A 23770-nucleotide genomic window follows, 5' to 3' on the forward strand; every position below is an offset into this window, starting at 1 on the left:
CTCTACAATGTCTGGTTCAATGTTATGGAGTCAGGGATTTCCTCATCGTCTAATTCATTTTCTGAATCAGAGAAAGTCAGCGCATGGCACGATCGTCCTCCAGAAAGTAGTCAGTCCATCGCACATTTTTCCCACTGATCTTTGTCAATAGCGCCAGCTAAATTCAGGGCAGCAATAATGTTGATAGCAGTAGCAACACTATTGCAGTTCTCCATGATATCTTTAAAAAAAGCCACAGTTGCAAAAATTAACTACACATACTGAGCAGCTCATGTTATAGACAGAAGCATGCTACAAGTCAGACCAATCCAAACTAATCTCTCGGCATGTCCAGCCCATCCATTATCTCAGCCGATCATGTCTAGCGGGAACATTCCTGTCTTTTTCTGTGGCTAGGCTGGCCAATTACTGTCATCCAAAATTCCAAGAGCCTCACAGCCCTATTTGCTTCCACACTGTATAAAATCACTTTGGTTGCAGATATATTTATTTTTTATTTTATTTATTTCACCTTTATTTAACCAGGTAGGCTAGTTGATAACAAGTTCTCATTTACAACTGCGACCTGGCCAAGATAAAGCAAAGCAGTTCGACACATACAACAACACAGAGTTACACATGGAATAAACAAACATACAGTCAATAATACAGTAGGAAAAAAAGTCTATATACATTGTGTGCAAATGAGGTAAGATAAGGGAGGTAAGGCAATAATTAGGCCATGGTGGCGAAGTAATTACAATATAGCAATTAAACACTGGAATGGTAGATGTGCAAGTAGAGATACTGGGGTGCAAAGGAGCAAGATAAATAAATAAATATAGTATGGGGATGAGGTAGTTGGATGGGCTATTTACAGATGGGCTATGTACAGGTGCAGTGATCTGTGAGCTGCTTTGACAGCTGGTGCTTAAAGCTAGTGAGGGAGATATGTGTCTCCAGCTTCAGTGATTTTTGCAATTCGTTCCAGTCATTGGCAGCAGAGAACTGGAAGGAGAGGCGGCCAGAGGAGGAATTGGCTTTGGGGGTGACCAGTGAGATATACCTGCTGGAGCGCGTGCTATGGGTGGGTGCTGCTATGGTGACTAGTGAGCTGAGATAAGGCGGGGCTTTACCAAGCAAAGACTTGTAGATGACCTGGAGACAGTGGGTTTGGCGACGAGTATGAAGCAAGGGCCAGCCAACGAGTGTGTACAGGTCGCAGTGGTGGGTAGTATATGGGGCTTTGGTGACAAAACAGATGGCACTGTGATAGACTGCATCCAATTTGTTGAGTAGAGTGTTGGAGGCTATTTTGTAAATGACATCGCCGAAGTCGAGGATTGGTAGGATGGTCAATTTTATGAGGGTATGTTTGGCAGCATGAGTGAAGGAGGCTTTGTTGCGAAATAGGAAGCCAATTCTAGATTTAATTTTGGATTGGAGATGTTTAATGTGAGTCTGGAAGGAGAGTTTAGTCTAACCAGACACCTAGGTATTTGTAGTTGTCCACATAATCTAAGTCAGAACCGTCTAGAGTAGTGATGCTGGACGGGTGGGCAGGTGCGGGCAGCGATCGGTTGAAGAGCATGCATTTAGTTTTACTTGCATTTAAGAGCAGTTGGAGGCCACGGAAGGAGAGTTGTATGGCATTGAAGCTCGTCTGGTGGTTTGTTAACACAGTGTCCAAAGAAGGGCCAGATGTATACGGAATGGTGTCATCTGCGTAGAGGTGGATCAGAGAATCACCAGCAGCAAGCGCGACATCATTGATGTATACAGAGAAGAGAGTCGGCCCGAGAATTGAACCCTGTGGCACCCCCATTGAGACAGCCAGAGGTCCGGACAACAAGCCCTCAGATTTGACACACTGAACTCTATCAGAGAAGTAGTTGGTGAACCAGGCAAGCCAATCATTTGAGAAACCAAGGCTGTTGAGTCTGCCGATAAGAATGCGGTGATTGACAGAGTCGAAAGCCTTGGCCAGGTTGATGAATACGGCTGCACAGTATTGTCTCTTATCGATGGCGGTTATGATATCGTTTAGGACCTTGAGCGTGGCTGAGGTGCACCCATGACCAGCTCTGAAACCAGATTGCATAGCGGAGAAGGTACGGTGGGACTCAAAATGGTCGGTAATCTGTTTGTTAACTTGGCTTTCGAAGACCTTAGAAAGGCAGGGTAGGATAGATATAGGTCTGTAGCAGTTTGGGTCTAGAGTGTCTCCCCCTTTGAAGAGGGGGATGACCGCGGCAGCTTTACAATCTTTGGGAATCTCAGACGATACGAAAGAGAGGTTGAACAGTAATAGATGTTGCAGCAATTTTGGCAGATAATTTTAGAAAGAGAGGGTCCAGAGTGTCTAGCCCGGCTGATTTGTAGGGGTCCAGATTTTGCAGCTCTTTCTGAACATCAGCTATCTGGATTTGGGTGAAGGAGAAATGGAGGAGGCTTGGGCGAGTTGCTGTGGGGGGTGCAGGGCTGTTGACCGGGGTAGGGGTAACCAGGTGGAAAGCATGGCCAGCCGTAGAAAAATGCTTATTGAAATTCTCAGTTATAGTGGATTTATCGGTGGTGACAGTGTTTCCTAGCCTCAGTGCAGTGGGCAGCTGGGAGGAGGTGCTCTTCTCCTCCATGGACTTTAGTGTCCCTGAACTTTTTGGAGTTTGTGGTACAGGATGCAAATTTCTGCTTGAAAAGCTAGCCTTAGCTTTCCTAATTGCTTGTGTATATTGGTTCCTAACTTCCCGATCTAACTCGGGAAGTTAGGGAAATTCCCATATGCCATTCATGCCTGTTAGCTTTGTGTGACTGGGGTTGTAACATAGAAGTAGAATACTGGAATGGACATGAGCCTTCTCATGATGGTCCAAAGGTCAGCCATGTTGGTCAGGGAGTTGGTCAACCATGGTTTTCTATTGCTGTGATAAGATATTGTGCAAAACAATGAATGTGAAGAATTTATCTACACTGTATGTGTCTTTAGCTAGACAGCCAGCCAGTTTTAGAGGAATGGTTCCATAATTTTGTTTAATTAACTGCAAATATGGCAACATTCCATTCAGACAATGCAGTCAATCGACAGCCATACACTGGCTCAAATCAGTTGATGATAGGACTTAGACAAGTTGTAAATGCAACAGGTACTGATATTGGATCATATAATAAGCTTTCCATATAATGGATCATATCATAAGCTTTCCACAGCTTTCCAAGAAAACACAATCTGAGACATTTATGGTCTGTTTACATATATTTTAGAGGCTATAAATAGAGAATGTGTATAAAACCCATATAAACTGTATTTATAATTAACTATAATTCCATCACACAATTTCTGATACATCACGTCTTACTTTTATTTTCCTGCACCTATGCCTCTACTGACGTTCATTCCAATTAGACTGGTTTTGGATTTCTCCCTGACGAAGGTGGCTGCCATTTTGTCCCCATTTTGGAACTTTGCGGGTTTATGACATAGCCCCTCTAGTACTATAATAGGATCTCTATGGGTTGTAATATCTTAGTACTAGGCTTAGGTTATTCAACTATTTATTGTTTTGTGATTGTAACAATGTACCACTGACATTTGGATTGTATTATTGATCCTCAGTACACTGACTGAACTATGACCTTTGCTTCATGTCTTTGTTGTTGCGGCTCTAAAGTACACCAAATGTATTTCATATGTTTAACTTTTTTTTTTTGAACATTGTGCATACAATAGACATACCGTCGGTGAGAAGCCCTAAATGAAGGTTTTCATTAAGCCATCACTGTTATGTTCATGAATTAAAATAAGATACTGAAAAGCATGTATGTCATAAAATAATGTAGAAAAATGTCAGGGCTTAGCTAAACCTTCTCTTGGTTGCAGTGTGGCGACCCGTTCAAAGAAGAAGACCTCGTCGTCCTCAATGGGACCAAGGAGGAGGTGGAGAAACTGAGAAAGATAATGGAGGAGAAGAGAGCCAAGGCCAAGGCAACAAAGGTTTGTGTTCCTAGAGTTTTCAAATCAAATTTTAAGGGGTAATCCTAACTTCCACTTAAAGGGAGAGTTCATCCAAATTACAAAATGACATGTTTGTTGCTAACTTTTTTGCATTTTTGGTACACTACAATTCCAATGCAAGAATGGTACCTACAGTGGCAAGAAAAAGTATGTGAACCCTTTTGGAATTATCTGGATTTCTTCATAAATTGGTCATAACATTAGATCTGATCTTCATCTAAATCACAACAACAGACAAACACAGTCTGCTTAAACTAACACACAAATTATTGTATTTTTCTTGTCTATATTGAATACATCATTTAAACATTCACAGTGTAGGTTGGAAAAAGTATGTGAACCCCCTAGGCTAATGACTTCTCCAAAAGCTAATTGGAGTCAGGAGTCAGCTAATGAGGAGTCCAATCAATGAGACAAGATTGGAGATGTTGGTTAGAGCTACCCTGTCCTAGAAAAAACACTCACAAGAAGCATTGCCTGGTGTGAACCATGCCACGAATAAAAGATATCTCAGAAGACCCAATATTAAGAAATGTTGACTTGCAGAAAGCTGGAAAGGGTTCCAAAGTATCTCTAAAAGCCTTGATGTTCATCAGTCCACGGTAAGACAAATTGTCTATAAATAGAGAAAATTCAGCACTGTTGCTACTCTCCCTAGGTGTGGCCGTCCTGCAAAGATGACTGCAAGAGCACAGCGCAGAATGCTCAATGAGGTTAAGAAGAATCCTAGTGTGTCAGCTAAAGACTTACAGAAAACTCTTGAACATGCTAACATCTCCGTTGACGAGTCTACGATACATAAAACACTAAACAAGAATGGTGTTCATGGGAGGATACCACGGAAGAAGTAACTGCTGTCCAAAAAAAAACATTGCTGCTCACCTGAAGTTCACAAAAGAGCTTCTGGATGTTCCACAGTGCTACCGGCAAAATATTATGTGGACAGATGAAACTAAAGTTGAGTTGTTTGGAAGGAACACACAACACTGTGTGGAGAAAAAAAAAGGCACAGCACAGCACACCAACATCAAAACCTCATCCCAACTGTAAAGTATGGTGAAGGGAGTATCATGGTTTGGAGCTGCTTTGCTGCATCGGGGCCTGGACAGCTTACCATCATCGACGGGAAAACGAATTCCCAAGTTTATCAAGACATTTTGCAGTAGAATGTAAGGCTTTCTGTCTGCCAATTGAAGCTCAGCAGAAGTTGGGTGATGCAACAGGACAATGACCCAAAACACAGAAGTAAATCAACAACAGAATGGCTTCAACAGAAGAAAATAGGCCTTCTGGAGTGGCCCAGTCAGAGTCCTGACCTCAAACCGATTGAGATGCTGTGGCATGACCTCGAGAGCGGTTCACACCAGACATCCCAAGAATATTGCTGAACTGAAACAGTTTTGTGAAGCGGAATAGTCCAAAATTCCTCCTGACCATTGTGTCGGTCTGATCCGCAACTACAGAAAATGTTTGGTTGAGGTTATTGCTGCCAAAGGAGGGTCAACCAGTTATTAAATCCAGGGATTCACATACTTTTCCCATCCTGAACTGTGAATGTTTACACGGTGTGTTCAGTAAAGACATGAAAACATATAATTGTTTGTGTGTTATTAGTTTAAGCAGACTGTGTTTGTCTTGTTGTGACTTAGATGAAGATCAGAATTTTTTTTATGACCAATTTATGCAGAAGTACAGGTAATTAATTCTAAAGGGTTCACATACTTTTTCTTGCCACTGTATATTAGCATTTTTGCGCTTCATATCCAAATCATATTTAAGTAACTTAATTGAGTTACACAATCAATTTTAAGATACTTTAGGATGATTTGGAGATGAAGCGCGAAAATTGTAATATAGGTACCATTGACTTGCAACGGATTTGTGCCACAAATGCTAAAAAGTTAGCATTTGAAACTTTGTCCATAGACTGTTTACAGCAGTGGTGTCAAAAATCTTTCCGTGGGGGCCGAGTGTTTGCGGCTTTCTGGGATTTCCTTTCAATTCAGACCTAGACAACCAGGTGATGGGAGTTCCTTACTAATTAGTGAACTTAATTAATCAATGAAGTAGAAGGGTGGAGCGAAAACCTGCAGACACTTGGCCGTCCATGGAATGAATTTGACACATCTGGTTGACAGGGTAAGGAAACCCTATCACTATCCCTTTCAGTAAATTTTCCACCTATTCATGATGCTTGCATGATGCATTGATGTCAAAGTGTAGATTTGACTCACCATAGGTAGAAGTTAGGATTCCCCACTAGTTATGTGAGTTGCCTGGAATTTACGGTAAAATGTGTATATTTTTTTTTTTTTTTTTATTTTTTTTTAATTTTTTAGAAATCAAAGAAAAGCAAATTTGCTGAGACTGTTTCCAAGCCATCAGAGTCAAAAGGTAGGAAGTAGTGATGCACTGATATGACATTTTTGGCCGATACCGACATCCAATATTTTCCTTGGTAAAACAAAACGATACCGATAACCAATATTTAGCATTTTGGCAGCCTTTTAAGCATTCTATTACAGTTAGATAGTTAACACACACATGGACACAGCGGTCTAAGGCACTGCATCTCAGTGCGAGAGGCGTCACTACAGTCCCTGGTTTGAATCCAGGCTGTATCACAGCCGGCCGTGATTGGGAGTCCCATAGGGCGGCGCACAATTGGCCCAGCCTCGTCCGGGTTTGGCCGGGGTAGGCCGTCATTTTAAATATGAATTTGTTCTTAACTGACTTGCCTAGTTAAATAAAGGTTACACACACACACACACACACACACACACACACACACACACACACACACACACACATTCACCACACTGACCAAAAAGTTATTTTGTTGGCATTTACGTATGTCCCCATTACCAGTAAAACATAAGCAAAACCTATTTCTTTCACTTACTTGCTGTGCTGTTTCATTGTTCATTTGTTCAGTCGTTTCATTCTCAACCAGGATTTCTATGGAACGCTGTTTGGGTCTTTGCATGTCAAAAAAGATACACATCAAATAACACTATTTGACATGTCAAATAAGCTTGTTGACCAATCAGGACCTGAATATGACTGTACTTCACATAATAATTTAACACGTTCATAAATTTGAACATGCAAAACATTAGATTATGTCAGCAGAGTACCCAGCCAGAAATAATCAGACACCCATTTTTCAAGCTAGCATATAATGTCACATAAACCCAAACCACAGCTAAATGCAGCACTAACCTTTGATGATCTTCATCAGATGACACACCTAGGACATTATGTTATACAATACATGCATGTTTTGTTCAATCAAGTTCATATTTATATCAAAAACCAGCTTTTTACATTAGCATGTGACTAGCATTCCCACCGAACACTGCCGGTGAATTTACTAAATTACTCACGATAAACGTTCACAAAAAGCATAACAATTATTTTAAGAATTATAGATACAGAACTCCTCTATGCACTCGATATGTCCGATTTTAAAATAGCTTTTCGGTGAAAGCACATTTTGCAATATTCTCAGTAGATAGCCCGGCATCACAGGGCTAACTATTTAGACACCCAGCAAATTTAGCACTCACCAAAGTCAGATTTACTATAAGAAAAATGTTATTACCTTTGCTGTCTTCGTCAGAATGCACTCCCAGGACTTCTACTTCAATAACAAATGTTGGTTTGGTTCAAAATAATCCATAGTTATATCCAAACAGCGGCGTTTTGTTCGTGCGTTCAAGACACTATCCGAAAGGGTAAATAAGGGTGACGAGCATGGCGCAATTCGTGACAAAACATTTCTAAATATTCCATTACCGTACTTCGAAGCATGTCAACCGCTGTTTAAAATCAATTTTTATGCCATTTTTCTCATAAAAAAGCGATAATATTCCGACCGGGAATCTGCGTTTAGGTAAACAGACGAAAGAAAATAAAGCATTCGGTCGACTCGGGCACGCGCCTAAGCCCATAGTACTCTGATTGGCCACTTGCCAAAAGCGATAATGTGTTTCAGCCAGATGCTGCCTCGATATCGTTCAGCTTTTTCCCGGGCTCTGAGAGCCTATGGGAGCCGTAGGAAGTGTCACGTTAGAGCAAAGATCCTCAGTCTTCAATAAAAAGAGCCAAGATGAAACACAACTTGTCAGACAGGCCACTTCCTGCATGGAATCTTCTCAGGTTTTGGCCTGCCATTTGAGTTCTGTTATACTTACAGACACCATTCAAACAGTTTTAGAAACTTTAGGGTGTTTTCTATACAAAGCCAATAATTATATGCATATTCTAGTTACTGGGCAGGAGTAGTAACCAGATTAAATCGGGTACGTTTTTTATCCGGCCGTGTCAATACTGCCCCCTAGCCCTAACAGGTTAATTTGACAAAAATCTGTTGAAATCACACCATAGATGTATTATACTTTACAATTGTATTGGGGGCGTACTTATTTCACTGTACAGTCTTACCTATGGATTGTGGATCAATGACATGGGGTATCAGTCTACTCAGTGACACCCAGAGAACATAAAAATTGTAGCTCTTATTGCGGAAATGAGCCACATTTATTGTCAACCTATGTGTATTGAACACTATTCCAGAGGAAAAACAATACTGCGTGGATGTTTTGTAGTCTGAGGAGGCGTTGGGAAAAATATATTGGGTATTGAGTAGACTGATACCCCATTTCATTCATCCCCAATCCTTAGGTAAAGCTGTACAGTGCAATATGAATGTCAATACACACAATAAGCTGACTGGGGAGGTGATTTCACACAGTCAGAGTCCCGCGATAAGAGCTACAACATGAATATTTGCGTAAACTCTTCACAGTTGTGTTCTGTGGGTGTCACCGAATAGACTGATACCCCATTTCATTGCTTCACATTCCAACATTGTTTAACATTATCTAGTCTAAATAAGTCATGATTCCACCAATTGTAACCTTCTGCATCACTTATAAAGAGGTACTTTTATTTTGAAGGCAAACCGTGAATTCCACTATTGTGCCTAATCCTTATTGTGGCTAGCTTCACAACACATAACCCGGTCAGGTTGAGCCTCACTAGCCAGATGAAGCTAGCTGGCTGCTTATAACGTTAGCTTTGGGCAACAGGGTTAAGTAGCTGGCTAACTATTTATTTTCATGAACTGAAGTTCAATTTCAATAGGCGAACAACAAGTGGCTACCTAGCTAATACTTACTCACAAGGATTCCTAAATCATTGCTAAGAATCGTGAAAATGACTGCAGTTTCTACTTGTCATTGTTTTCAGGCTGGTTGTATTACTGCTAGCTAGGTACCAAGATAAAGCTAGCTAGCTACCCCAGAAGTTGCGGTCAAACAAATAATGCTTTATTACCAACGTGGTATTGTAAACACATCGTTCATGACCGGTGTTTGCTTGTTTGCACACTTTTTTGTACAGCTTTGACAGTGCTACTGATAGTAGTGGTGGCGCTTGGCTTGCACGTGCAAATTCAGAACACACAACATTTTATAATAGAACGGTGATATTTGACGTGTCAAATTAAAAGCTTATTTAATGCGTCAAATAGTGTTATTGTCAAATAGTGTTATTTGACGTGTATCTTTTTTGACAGGCAAAGACCCAAACGACGTTCCATAGTATGTTGTGAAGTTAATAGTAGTGATGCTATTACTGTGTAACTCTGGTAGGGCAACATCTGAACAATTGCGCACTTGGTAACATTAGTGTGTACCGGTGCTCGACCAGTCACGAAAGCCAACATCACCCACGACAGAGGACGGTTGATTGTCGAGGGCAGTGAATTATATTATCTTGGCGTTAATGAATTTCGTCTTTGAGTTGTCTCGCTGAAATGTTCTTACTCTTTCAAGTGACTGCTCGACTTGACTGCTTGATCCACACTAGAGGTCGACCGATTAATCGGAATGGCCGATTAATTAGGGCCGATTTCAAGTTTTCATAACAATCTGTAATCGGTATTTTTTGCCACCGATTTGTCGATTTTCTTTATATTTTTTTACACCTTTATTTAACTAGGCAAGTCAGATTAAGAACACATTCTTATTTTCAATGACGGCCTAGGAACGGGGGTTAACTGCCTTGTTCAGGAGGGATTAGGGGGTTCGTTTTTGCAACCTTCTGGTTACTAGTCCAACGTTCTAACCACCTGCCTTACATTGCACTCCACGAGGAGCCTGCATGGCAGGCTGACTACCTGTTACGCGAGGGCAGCAAGAAGCCAAGGTAAGTTGCTAGCTAGCATTAAACTTATCTTATAAAAAACTATCAATCTTAACATAATCACTAGTTAACTACACATGGTTGATGATATTACTAGTTTATCTAACGTGTCCTGCGTTGAATATAATCGATGCGGTGCCTTTTAATTTGTCATCGAATCACAGCCTACTTCGACAAACGGGTGATTTAACAAGCGCATTTGCGAAAAAAGCACTGTCGTTGCACCAATGTGTACCTAACCATAAACATCAATGCCTTTCTTTAAAATCAATACACAAGTATATATTTTTAAACCTGCATATTTAGTTACTATTGCCTGCTAACATGAAATTGTGTCACTGCTCTTGCGTTCATTGCATGGCTCGTTGCAAACTAATTTGCCAGAATTTTACGTAATTATGACATACCATTGAAGGTTGTGCAATGTAACAGGAATATTTAGACTTAGGGATGCAACCCGTTAGATAAAATACGGAACGGTTCCGTATTTCACTGAAAGAAAAAAGCGTTTTGTTTTCGAGATGATAGTTTCTGGATTCGACCATATTAATGATCTAAGGCTCGTATTTCTGTGTGTTTATTATATTATAATTATGTCTATGATTTGATAGAGCAGTCTGACTGAGCGGTGGTAGGCCACAGCAGGCTCGTAAGCATTCATTCAAACAGCACTTTACTGCGTTTTGCCAGCAGCTTTCACAATGCATTGCGCTGTTTATGACTTCAAGCCTGTCAACTCCCAAGATTAGGCTGGTGTAACCGATGTGAAATGGCTAGCTAGTTAGCGGGTGCGCGCTAATAGCGTTTCAAATGTCACTCGCTCTGAGACTTGGGAGTGGTTGTTTCCCTTGCTCTGCATGGGTAACGCTGCTTCGAGGGTAGCTGTTGTCGATGTGTTCCTGGTTTGAGCCCAGGTAGGAGCGAGGAGAGGGACGGAAGCTATACTGTTACACTGGCAGTACTAAAGTGCCTATAAGAACATCCAATAGTCAAAGGTATATGAAATACAAATTGTATAGAGAGAAATAGTCCTATAATTCCTATAATAACTACAACCTAAAACTTCTTACCTGGGAATATTGAAGACTCATGTTAAAAGGAACCACCAGCTTTCATATGTTCCCATGTTCTGAGCAAGGCACTTAAACGTTAGCTTTCTTACATGGCACATATTGCACTTTTACTTTCTTCTCCAACACTTTGGTTTTGCATTATTTAAATCAAATTGAACATGTTTCATTATTTATTTGAGGCATTATATTAAGTTAAAATAAGTGTTCATTCAGTATTGTCGTAATTACAAATAAATAAAAAAATTGGCAGATTAATCGGTATCGGCTTTTTTTTGGTCCTCCAATAATCGGTATCGGCGTTGAAAAATCATAATCGGTCGACCTCTAATCCACACAGCAGACATTGTGGGCTAGGTTTGAATGCTGTGTTGCATGTGTAGCGCAAAATTTTACGTGGCGTCATTACGTCATGTACCTACGTTATATAGGTATGCATGTCAGCTTTGACTTCGGTTTTTCACATCGGCGTTAAACTAGACATCGAGGCCGATACCGATGTTAGCCTTTTTAGCTAATATCGTCCGATTCCGATATGTTCACCGATATATTGTGCATTCCTTGTAGGAAGTGTGGAGGACATATCTTATTTTTGTTTTATACATATCTTATTAATCTACAAAACTCAAATGGGCCATGTGGACATAGTCAAATCAAATTGTATTGGTCACCTGCACCGAATACAACAGGTGTAGACTACTGTGTAATGCTTACCCATTCCCAACAGTGCAGAGTTAAAAAGTAACACAACATTTTAATTAAAAAAGGATGTAAAGTTATTAATGAGGCTATATACAAGGAGTACCAGTACTGAGTCAATGTACAGCCGTACGGGGTAGTCAAAGTAACAGTATCTATGTGTAGGTAGGGGTAAAAGTGACCAGGCAATCAGGATATATAATAATCAGTGTAGCTGCAGTGTACGTAAAGTGTGTGTGTTTTGAGTGTGTGGGCAGAGTCTAGTTAGTGTGCATAGAGCCAGCAAGGGGGTCAGTGCAAAAATAATTAAGATAGACATACACTGAATATAAACTCAACATGTAAAAGTGTTGGTCCCATGTTTCATGAGCTGAAATAAAAGCTTATTTCTCTCAAATTTTGTGCACAAATTTGTTTATATCCCTGTTAGTGAGCATTTCATCTTTGCCAAGATAATCCATCCATGAGACTGGTGTGGCATATAAAGAAGCTGATTACACAGTATGATCATTACACAGGTGCACCTTGTGCTGGGGACAATTAATTACCACTCAAATATGCAGTTTTGTCACACAACACAATGCCACAGATGTCTTAAGTTTTGATGGAGCGTGCAATTGGCATGTTGACTGCAATAATGTCCACCAGAGCTGTTGCCAGAGGATTTCATGTTAATTTCTCTACCATAAGCCTACTCCAGCGGTTTGCTGATGTCAACGTTGTGAACAGGGTGCCCCAGGATGGCAGTGGGGTTATTGTATGGGCAGGTATAAGCTACGGACAATGAACACAATTTTCTCTATGGAAATTTGAATGCAAATGTACACTGACAAGATCAAATCAAATCAAATCAAATGTCTTTTTATATAGCCCTTCGTACATCAGCTGATATTCTCAAAGTGCTGTACAGAAACCCAGCCTAAAACCCCAAACAGCAAGCAAAGCATGTGAAAGAAGCACGGTGGCTAGGAAAAACTCCCTAGGAAAAACTCCCTAGAAAGGCCAAAAACCTAGGAAGAAACCTAGAGAGGAACCAGGCTATGAGGGGTGGCCAGTCCTCTTCTGGCTGTGCAGGGTGGATATTATAACAGAACATAGTCAAGATGTTAAAATGTTCATAAATGACCAGCATGGTCAAATAATAATAATCATAGTAGTTGTCGAGGGTGCAACAAGCACGTCCGGTGAACAGGTCAGGGTTCCATACCCGCAGGCAGAACAGTTGAAACTGGAGCAGCAGCACGGCCAGGTGGACTGGGGACAGCAAGGAGTCATCATGCCAGGTAGTCCTGAGGCATGGTCCTAGGGCTCAGGTCCTCCGAGAGAAAGACAGAAAGAGAGAATTAGAGAGAGCATATTTAAATACACACAGGACACCGGATAAGACAAGAGAAATACTCCAGATGTAACAGACTGACCCTAGCCCCCCGACACATAAACTACTGCAGCATAAATACTGGAGGCTGAGACAGGAGGGATCAGAAGACACTGTGGCCCCATCCGATGATACCCCCCGGACAGGGCCAAACAGGCAGGATATAACCCCACCCACTTTGCCAAAGCACAGCCCCCACACCACTAGAGGGATGTCTCCAACCACCAACTTACCGTCCTAAGACAAGGCCGAGTATAGCCCACAACGATCTCTGCCATGGCACAACCCAAGGGGGGGGCGCCAACCCAGACAGGAAGACCACGTCAGTGACTCAACCCACTCAAGTGACGCACCCCTCCCATGGACGGCATGGGAGGGGTGCGTTGCTGTGCCATTCATCCTGAGGCCCATTGAATGGCCCATTGCTGTGCCATTCATCTGCTCCCATCACCTCATGATTCAGTATGATAATTCACAGCCCCATGTCGCAAGGATCTGTACACAATTCCTGGAAGCTGAAACTGTCCGGTGTTTCTGTACTGCACATTAGATGGAGTTTGCAAAACAAATGGCCACTGGATTGATGCAAATAATCATGATATTATCCTGCCAGGAAGGCTAATTTGTTAAATTTAGGTTTTTGGGAAAGCCTTTCCATATACCAGAAGACAGTTAGGTCTATCATTAGCATCATTATTTTTCCTGTTCCTTCATTGTTTGAAACCTGGATTTTTCCATACCCAGCCAAAATCCGACCATAGAAATATCTGTTGGAAATATTTTTAAAACATTTAATTGTTTAGCAGCCAAAGGCATTATCCTAGTCATATTAGAAACCCATGATAGTTGTTGCATCTTTAGATCTCCCGTTTGTACATTTGTAATGTATATTTCCATCTGTCCATGAAACCGGTCACATGTGCAGTGCGCATTGTATAACTCTTTTTTTTCCCATAAATTGCATTTTGGATCATTTGCGCGTAGGCTTACACACACGTAGGCCGTGTGTATATTGCTGCGCTTAAAATGTGAATAAAAATTTTTTAATCAATTTTTACGATAAACATGCATGATCTTTTCCATCAGCCTTATTAATTTATACAGCTTATACCTCCACTACACTACTTTGATTCGCATTAGTGGGGATTAAGAAGTGAGAATATGCACAAAAAAAGTAGTATACGCCTTATTATCCACCACTGCACAAAAAGTGTGAATTTGGTTCAGACAGTCATATTTTGAGCAGGTTCTTCTGCGGTCTGGCTTGGAGGGAGGCAAGACTCCCTGCTCAGCTCTCTTTCTCTCTCTGTGGTTTCCTGTTTTAGCCTAAAATGATTAAGCAATGCACTACTTGATGAGTGAACAAGGCGTTTGCTGAAAAACAAGTTATGTTTTTTCCATTTATGTTTTGAGGTTTGACTTTAGCACGTAGGGCGTAGCGATTGGTTTCACCTCGTAAGTATGTGTTTCACGACATGTGCCATCTCGTTAGTAGGAAGGTGTTTCACCTGTGCTGGCCCAAGTGCTATTGGCAGCGGTCTAAGGCACTGCATCTCAGTGCAAGAGGTGTCACTACAGTCCCTGGTTCGAATCCAGGCTGTATCACATCTGGCCGTGATTGGGAGTCTTATAGGGCATCGCACAATTGGCCCAGCGTCGTCCGGGTTTGGCCGGAATACGCCGCCATTGTAAATAAGAATTTGTTCTTAACCTCTCTAGGGTAGGGGGCAGTATTTTCACGGCCGGATGAAAAACGTACCCAAATTAAACGGCCTACTACTCGGGCGCAGGAACTAGAATATGCATATTATTAGTAGATTTGGATAGAAATCACTCTGAAGTTTCTTAAACTGTTTGAATGATGTCTGTGAGTATAACAGAACTCATATGGCAGGCAAAAACCTGAGAAAAATCGAACCTGGAAGTGAGAATTCTGGTGCTTGTAGTCCTTTCAAGTCATTGCCTATCGAACGCACAGTGACTTATGGTTCATTTTGCACTTCCTAAGGCTTCCACTAGATGTCAACAGTCTTTAGAAAGTTGTTTGAGAGGTCTATGATGAACAGAGAGCGAACAGAGGAAGTTGGAAGTTGTTGACTCAGGAAGGTACTGGCGTTCATTGGCGCGCGTTCACGTGAGCGTTAGCTGTGTTCCAAAACGTTTTTCAAGACACTGCAATCGTCCGGTTGGAATATTATTGAAGTTCTAAGTGATAAAGGCCCTAAAGATTGATGCTATACAACGTTTGACATGTTTGAACGAACGTAAATATAACTTTTTTTTACTTTTTGTCGTGACATTTTCCGCGCGCTTCCTACACTTGGAGTAGCTAACTGAACGCGCTAACAACAAGGAGCTATTTGGACATAAATTATGGACTTTATCGAACAAAGCAACATTTATTGTGGACCTGGGATTCCTGGAAGTGCCTTCTGATGATCATCAAAGTTAAGTGAATATTTCTAATGCTATTTATGATTTTAGATTACTCCAAAATGGCGGGTATCTGTATTGCCTAGTGTATTTTTCTGAGCGCAGTACTCAGATTATTGCAAAGTGTGCTTTCCTCGTGAAGCTTTTTTGAAATCTGTCACAGCATTTGCATAAAGGAGATGTTCATCTATAATTCTTTGAATAACAGTTTAATATTTTATCAACGTTAATGGTGAGTATTTTTGTAAATTGTTGTGCTGATTCACCAGGAGTATTGGAGGCAAATACAAATACATCACGCGCCAATGTAAAATGGGGTTTATGGCTATAAATATGAACTTTATCGAACAAAAAATGCATGTATTGTGTAACATGATGTCCTAGGAGTGTCATCTGATGAAGATCGTCAAAGGTTAGTGCATAATTTTAGCTGGTTTTCTGGTTTTTGTGACGCCTGTCCTTGCTAGGAAAATGGCTGTGTGCTTTTTCTTGTGTTGGAACTGTCCTAACATAATCTAACTTTATGCTTTCGCCATAAAGCCTTTTTTAAATCGGACAATGTGGTTACATTAAGGAGACGTGTACGTTTAAAATGGTGTAAAATAGTCCTTTGTTTGAGAACTTTGAATTATGGCATTTTGTGGTTCTGAATTTGGTGCTCTGATTTTTCACTGGCTGTTGAATAGTGTGAACCGTGGGTGGGACGCTAGCGTCCCACCTGCCCAAGAGAGGTTTTAACTGACTTGCCTAGTTATATTAAATAAAAGTGGCTGGACCAGTGCTTCAGTTGTCTTAATAGATGTGGCGATGCCTATTTTGATTTCTAGACAAACAATCCTTTATCTGATCTTCCCTGTTTAAATTTTGCTCCACTTTTTGGTCTGCTTCCTGTTAAGTTTTGTGTAGGTTTTTCTTTTGATTGCCTCTTCTTCTGCAAATTTAGTGGGCGCTTGTTGTGGGTGTCTTTTAGGTTCCAGTTTTTGTTGCTAGTCAGTGGACACACCCATGCTTGTCTTTCAGAACCCCTCCTAAAACCACCTGTTATGTTTTGATTGTTGTCAGTAACTCTTTGTTAGTTTCCCTTTCTGTTTGGGCGACATTATTCTTGCTGGGGAACGTACAGGTGAAGTCGGAATTTTACATACACTTAGGTTGGAATCGTTAAAACTCGTTTTTCAACCAATCCCAAACAATAGTTTTGGCTAGTCGGTTAGGACATCTATTTTGTGCATGACACAAGTAATTTTTCCAACAATTGTTTACAGACAGATTATTTCACTTATAATTCACTATCACAATTCCAGTGGGTCAGAAGTTTACATACACTAAGTTGACTGTGCCTTTAAACAGCTTGGAAAATTCCATAACATGATGTCATGGCTTTAGAAGCTTCTGATAGGCTGATTGACATCATTTGAGTCAATTGGAGGAGTACCTGTGGATGTATTTCAAGGCCTAACTTCAAACTCAGTGCCTCTTTGCTTGGCATCATGGGAAAATCACAAGAAATCAGCCAAGACCTCAGAAAAAAATGATTGTAGACCTCCACAAGTCTGGTTCATCCTTGGGAGCACTTTCCAAATGCCTGAAGGTACCACGTTCATCTGTACAAACAATAGTACGCAAGTATAAATACCATGGGACCACGCAGCCGTCATACCGCTCAGGAAGGACACGCGTTCTGTCTCCTAGAGATGAACGTACTTTGGTGAGAAAAGTGCAAATCAATCCCAGAACAACAGCAAAGGACCTTGTGAAGATGCTGGAGGAAACAGGTACAAAAGTATATATCCACAGTGAAACGAGTCCTATATTGACATAACCTGAAAGGCCGCTCAACAAGGAAGAAGCCACTGCTCCAAAACCGCGATTTAAAAAGCCAGACTACATTTTGCAACTGCACATGGGTACAAAGATTGTACTTTTTTGAGAAATGTCCTCTGGTCTGATGAAACAAAAATAGAAATGTTTGGCCATAATGACCATCGTTATTTTTGGAGGAAAAAGGGGGACGCTTGCAAGCCGAAGAACACCATCCCAACTGTGAAGCACGGGGGTGGCAGCATCATGTTGTGGGGGTGCTTTGCTGCAGGAGGGACTGGTGCACTTCACAAAATAGATGGCATCATGAAAATTTTGTGGATATATTGAAGCAACATCTCAAGACATCAGTCAGGAAGTTAAAGCTTGGTCACAAATGGGTCTTCCAAATGGACAATGCATACTTCCAAAGTTGTGGCAAAATGGATTAAGGACAACAAAGTCAAGGTATTGGAGTGGCCATCACAAAGCCCTGACCTCAATCCCATGGAAGATTTGTGGGCAGAACTGAAAAAAGTGTGTGCGAGCAAGGAGGTCTACAAACCTCACTCAGTTACACCAGCTCTTTCAGGAGGAATGGGCCAAAATTCACCCAACTTATTGTGGGAAGCTTGTGGAAGACTACCCGAACGTTTGACCCAAGTTAAACAATTTAAAGGCAATGCTACCAAATACTAATTGAGTGTATGTAAACTTCTGACCCACTGGGAATGTGATGAAAGAAATAAAATCTGAAGTAAATCACTCTCTACTTTTATTCAGAAATTTCACATTCTTAAATTAAAGTTGTGATCCTAAGACACGGAATTTTTACTGTGATTTAAATGTCAGGAATTGTGAAAAACTGAGTTTAAATGTATTTGGCTAAGGTGTATGTAAACTTCTGACTTCAGCTGTAACTATTCACATCCCTTGACTTTTTCCCAAAATGTTTTGTTACAGCCTGAATTCAAAATGGATTAAATTGACATTTTGTGTCTCTGGCCTACAAACAATACCCCATAAGTATTAACCCCCTGGGACAATACACCTTTGGCAGCAATTACAGCTGTGAGTCTTTTGGGGTATGTTTCTAAGAGCTTTGCACACTGGATTGTACAATAGTACGCCCATTATTCTTTTTAATATTCTTCAATCTCTGTCAGGTTGGTTGTTGACCATTGTTTAACCTCTTACATCTAGACGTTCCGCTAGCGGAACACCTGCTCCAATATCCAATGATAGGCGTGGCGTGAATTACAAATTCCTTAAAAATACAAAAACTTCAATTTTTCAAACATATGACTATTTCACAGCATTTTAAAGACAAGACTCCTTTATCTAACCACACTGTCCGATTTCAAAAAGGCTTTACAGCGAAAGCAAAACATTAGATTATGTCAGCAAAGTACCCAGCCAGAAATAATCAGACACCCATTTTTCAAGCTAGCATATAATGTCACAAAAACCCAGAAGACAGCTAAATGCAGCACTAACCTTTTGATGATCTTCATCAGATGACACACCTAGGACATTGTTATACAATACATGCATGTTTTGTTCAATCAAGTTCATATTTATATCAAAAAACAGCTTTTTACATTAGCATGTGACCTTCAGAACTAGCATACCCCCCCCCCGCAAACTTCCGGGGAATTTACTAACAATTTACTAAATTACTCACGATAAACGTTCACAAAAAGCATAACAATTATTTTAAGAATTATAGATACAGAACTCCTCTATGCACTCGATATGTCCGATTTTAAAATAGCTTTTTGGTGAAAGCACATTTTGCAATATTCTAAGTACATAGCCCAGCCATCACGGGCTAGCTATTTAGACACCCGGCAAGTTTAGCCTTCACCAAAATCAGATTTACTATTACAAAAATGTTATTACCTTTGTTGTCTTCGTCAGAATGCACTCCCAGGACTGCTACTTCAATAACAAATGTTGGTTTGGTCCCAAATAATCCATCGTTATATCCGAATAGCGGCGTTTTGTTCGTGCGTTCCAGAAACTATCCGAAATGGTATATCAGGGTCGCGCGCATGGCGCAATTCGTGACAAAAAAATTCTAAATATTCCATTACCGTACTTCGAAGCATGTCAACCGCTGTTTAAAATCAATTTTTATGCAATTTATCTCGTTAAAAAGCGATAATATTCCGACCGGGAATCTCCTTTTCGGCAAACAGAGGAAAAATCACAAAGACGGGGGCGGCCAGGGCACGCGCCTAAGCCCACAGTCCCTTGATCGGCCACTTGAGAAAGGCGATAATGTGTTTCAGCCTGGGGCTGGGATGACGACATTCTGTTTTTTCCCGGGCTCTGAGAGCCTATGGAAGACGTAGGAAGTGTCACGTTAGAGCAGAGATCCTTTGTAATTGAATGAGATGGCAAAGAAGTTCAAGAAATGGTCAGACAGGCCACTTCCTGTAAAGGAATCTCTCAGGTTTTGACCTGCCATTTGAGTTCTGTTATACTCACAGACACCATTCAAACAGTTTTAGAAACTTTGGAGTGTTTTCTATCCAAAGCCAATAATTATATGCACATTCTAGTTACTGGGCAGGAGTAGTAACCAGATTAAATCGGGTACGTTTTTTATCCAGCCGTGAAAATACTGCCCCCTAGCCATAACAGGTTAAAACAGTTTTCAAATCTTGCCATAGCTTTTCAAGCTGATTTAAGTCAAAACTGTAACAAGGCCTAAACATTTGCACCACCATGGAATATTGTTACATTGTCTATGTTCTCAATTTAAGAGAACATGGTCCAACAAATGGAAATTAGGAAGAGGCTGTTATGGTATTCAACTTCCACTTTGACATCAAACCATTTTCAAATTATTTAAACACAATTGATTTAACATATGATATTATCAAGGGCTTTGTTTATGGAAATCGTACAGCATACATTTTTTTTACCCAAAACGTGTTTGTTCACTGTAAAGGAAGTGTAGCTATTCATGGAAATTCCCAAATGCTTTGAATACATTAAACATTAGTTATAAATTAACTTGGTCTTAACTTAGCTTGATCTTATCTTCATTTTATGACTTTGTAAAGCGGTTGTCGATACGATTCACACAAACCATACATCACAACATCAAACCGTACATCACAACATCAAACCGTACATCACAACATCAAACCGTACATCACAACAAATGAACAAGGCACTAGGATCTGTTCTCCCTTGAGAGGTAGGCCCAACAGGGCATTGAAAGGTCTTTGTGGTTGAATCTGTGCTTCAAATTCACTGCTCGATTGAGGGACTTTACAGATAATGATTGATGTTAAAGGTTGTTCAAACTTTTTATGTATTTCTTGTTCACATTCACCTGTTTTGTTCCTATGTAGAAAATCCAGACTCCACCGAAACCGTTTTTGCAGAGGGCAAAACTTCAACAGAAAATGGCGAAGACCGCAGCCAGCCAGGTGTTTATTTGTGGATTATTTAACTAGGAAGAGATATTAACACGTTGAACAAACAATCATTCAATGCAGTGCACCATAATGTGTAGCTTGCACTCATTTTTATTGCCTTTCCGACACTATACTCCCCTTACAGTTCATAACTCAGCAGCATGATGTCTTAGCCCTAAAACTGTCACTGTGCCCTTGAGCAAGGCACATAACCCCTAAAGTGTTCCCCATCCTGGACCGGATCCCTGTGTGTGCGTGCTCATTTGAAGGCATTGTGATAGACAGGAGACCAATTTCTGTTTTTCACAAAAGTGGCAAAGTATTCTATTTTATGCTACACAATAGGGGTCATGATAGGTCATTTTGTCTTCTCACCCGAGCAGTCCCTGGACCCTCTGGTTCTTCCAGCACCTCCAAGGTGGTCAAACCCTTGGCAGCATCCGGAAGCTTGGCGGAATCCGGGAGCAAGAGGTCCATCCAGTCCATGGAAGAGAAGTCGGAGACCTACAAATCTCTCTTCACCAGCCACAGTTCAGCCAAGCGCACCAAAGCCCAGACGTCCAACTGGGTTACCCACACCCCCTACCACTTCTAAATGACCCCCCAGTGGTCATGGCAGGCAGCACACACAGCCAGGTGATGCTGTGTATTTGCAGTGAGAAACAATTTGAGGTAACCCTTTATTTGAAGGGTACCTAAAACATTTTTTTTATTTATAATCTATACTTAATGCATTCATGAGCACATGACCGTTTCATAAATGCTTATGTCAACAACGGCAAGTTGAAATATGCAGTATAAGTGCACATTTCTGTGACAAAGGGAATATCAACTTGCTACTGCTTATGAATGTGTTGTACGTAGGTGATGGAGCCCTTATGGTGCTGTCATTTTAATAAAGTGTTACTTCATTTGACAGATTACTTTTTCTTGTAGGTATCCTTGGTGAATCAATACATGTGCTATAGGTTAGGGTTACTAATTCTCCTTTTCCTTTTTCTATGAATTGGCTGTATTATATGTTGGTCTTATCTAGGCTATCTATCTAGTTGTTTTTTATAGATGTGGATCACTATGATTCATCTTTAGATTATGGTTTGCTATGCAATATATGATAAAAATGTTTTGAAATTATATTACAAGGACTTAGTTTAAAGAAAGTGGAATAGTGAGTGTTTATTCATAAAATCTTATTGCTTATGTAAGTAAACACTGTTTATACTCAATATTGACATTTCCTCCAAATAACTTGTCAGCAATCCAAATATAGATTGATATAAACATTTTAATGTTCATATTTGATTTTTATTTAAACGGATACCTTTTAAATACTTTTCCCACGCATGTTTGTTCAACCCTCAACCCAAACAATGTCAAAATAAAGTATTTTTTCCTTAAAAATGGGTATTCCTTTTTATTATAGGACAACATATAGTACTGTGTACAAGTTAAGGTGCATTAAGTCGAATGAAACAATTAATTTGTTCCCTTCTGCTGGTATTTTAGTGATATCCCCAAATTACTGCCGTGTCTCATGTTCTTCTGTGTTTTCAGGTTTGTGTTGGGGTTAAAGCGTTTGCTTTATATTTCAATTCATATTAAATTAATATTATATTATTTCTTATTCTAGGACACACCATGAAAGTGTGAAATGTAACCAAAATGGAGTGCAAATATGTATTTTAGGGTCACACAAAGGTGTGAAGGAAACATTGATAGCACAGAAAAAGATGTGCTTGGCTTTAATAATTGAGTCAAGCCACAAGATGGCAGCAGAGGTTTAACTTTGCCTTTAGAATCTACTTAGTGTTGAGCAGACAGACCTCTGGAATTCTACTCTGCAGGTGGCTAGAGTCAACTAATTTAGGATATGCAGCTGCGTTTACGCAGGTAGACCAATTCTGATATTTTTTTTTCACTAATTGGTCTTTTGACCAATCATATCAGCTCTTTTTGCCAACAATTGTGCAAATGCCACCTATGACCTCTTGAAAAAGTCACATTGGGGAAATTCTGTTTCCCATTCAAGTAAATAAATTAGATAGTCTTTGCCCTTGTCATTTCTATCTTGTAAATGTTTTGTTCATTATTCCGTTTTTTTTACAGATACTGTATGTTCATACGCATCTTCATGTATTCCTTAAAGATGGATCAAATAAAATAGAGCGACCATGCATTTATTCACCTAAGTCATTACATTGTCACAGTGGATGTAAAGGCTAGCCTTATAAGCCTTCAGTCGTTCGTTGAATGAAACTTGGAACGCATCAATGCAACTTTCTTGATGTTGTAGGCGGCAATTATCGGTATTTCGCTGCAAGCTATCCTTTGCAATAAAGCGTTTTGGTTATCCTCTGGCACTAGGCTTTGGAGTTGCGACTATTTCAGGATACATATTTGAATCTCTGTACGTTTGACATTTTAGTCATTTCGCAGACTCTCTTATCCAGAGCGATTTACGAGCAATTAGGGTTAATAAGTATATTACTCATGGGCACATCGACAGATTTCTCACCTAGTCGGCGAGGGGATTCCAACCAGCGACCTTTCTGTATTGTGTTATTAATTAGGTCTACCCTACACAAGTTTACGATTGGCTAAAATACGTTTAACGTTTATATGAGACTGGATCAATTGAGTGTCTAGTATTTTAGGCCTAAGGAATCCACAAAACACACTGGAAAAGAAAATGTAACTGTAGTTAATTTAAATGGAAAGAAACTAAAATAAATAAGCCTATTGGCTATTCAGAAGCTCC

At 40.3% G+C, this 23770-nt stretch overlaps 1 protein-coding gene across 4 annotated transcripts in view; it reads left to right on the forward strand.

The window, feature by feature from the left end:
- Positions 1-22413, forward strand: part of rtf2 (replication termination factor 2) — a 61720-nt gene extending 39307 nt beyond the window's left edge. For 2 of the 4 annotated variants that reach the window (XM_014168125.2, XM_014168126.2), the window contains exons 6-9: positions 3857-3970; positions 6331-6385; positions 20947-21024; positions 21396-22413. In XM_014168125.2, the coding sequence (XP_014023600.1) occupies positions 3857-3970; positions 6331-6385; positions 20947-21024; positions 21396-21607 (459 nt within the window). In that variant the 3' untranslated portion in view covers positions 21608-22413. The remainder of the gene's footprint in view (positions 1-3856; positions 3971-6330; positions 6386-20946; positions 21025-21395) is intronic. The other 2 variants (XM_014168127.2, XM_014168128.2) reach the window with 1 other exon arrangement.
- Positions 22414-23770: the final 1357 nt, after the last annotated feature.

The sequence above is a fragment of the Salmo salar genome, chromosome ssa22 (assembly GCF_905237065.1).
Source record: "Salmo salar chromosome ssa22, Ssal_v3.1, whole genome shotgun sequence".
Taxonomy (NCBI): domain Eukaryota; kingdom Metazoa; phylum Chordata; class Actinopteri; order Salmoniformes; family Salmonidae; genus Salmo; species Salmo salar.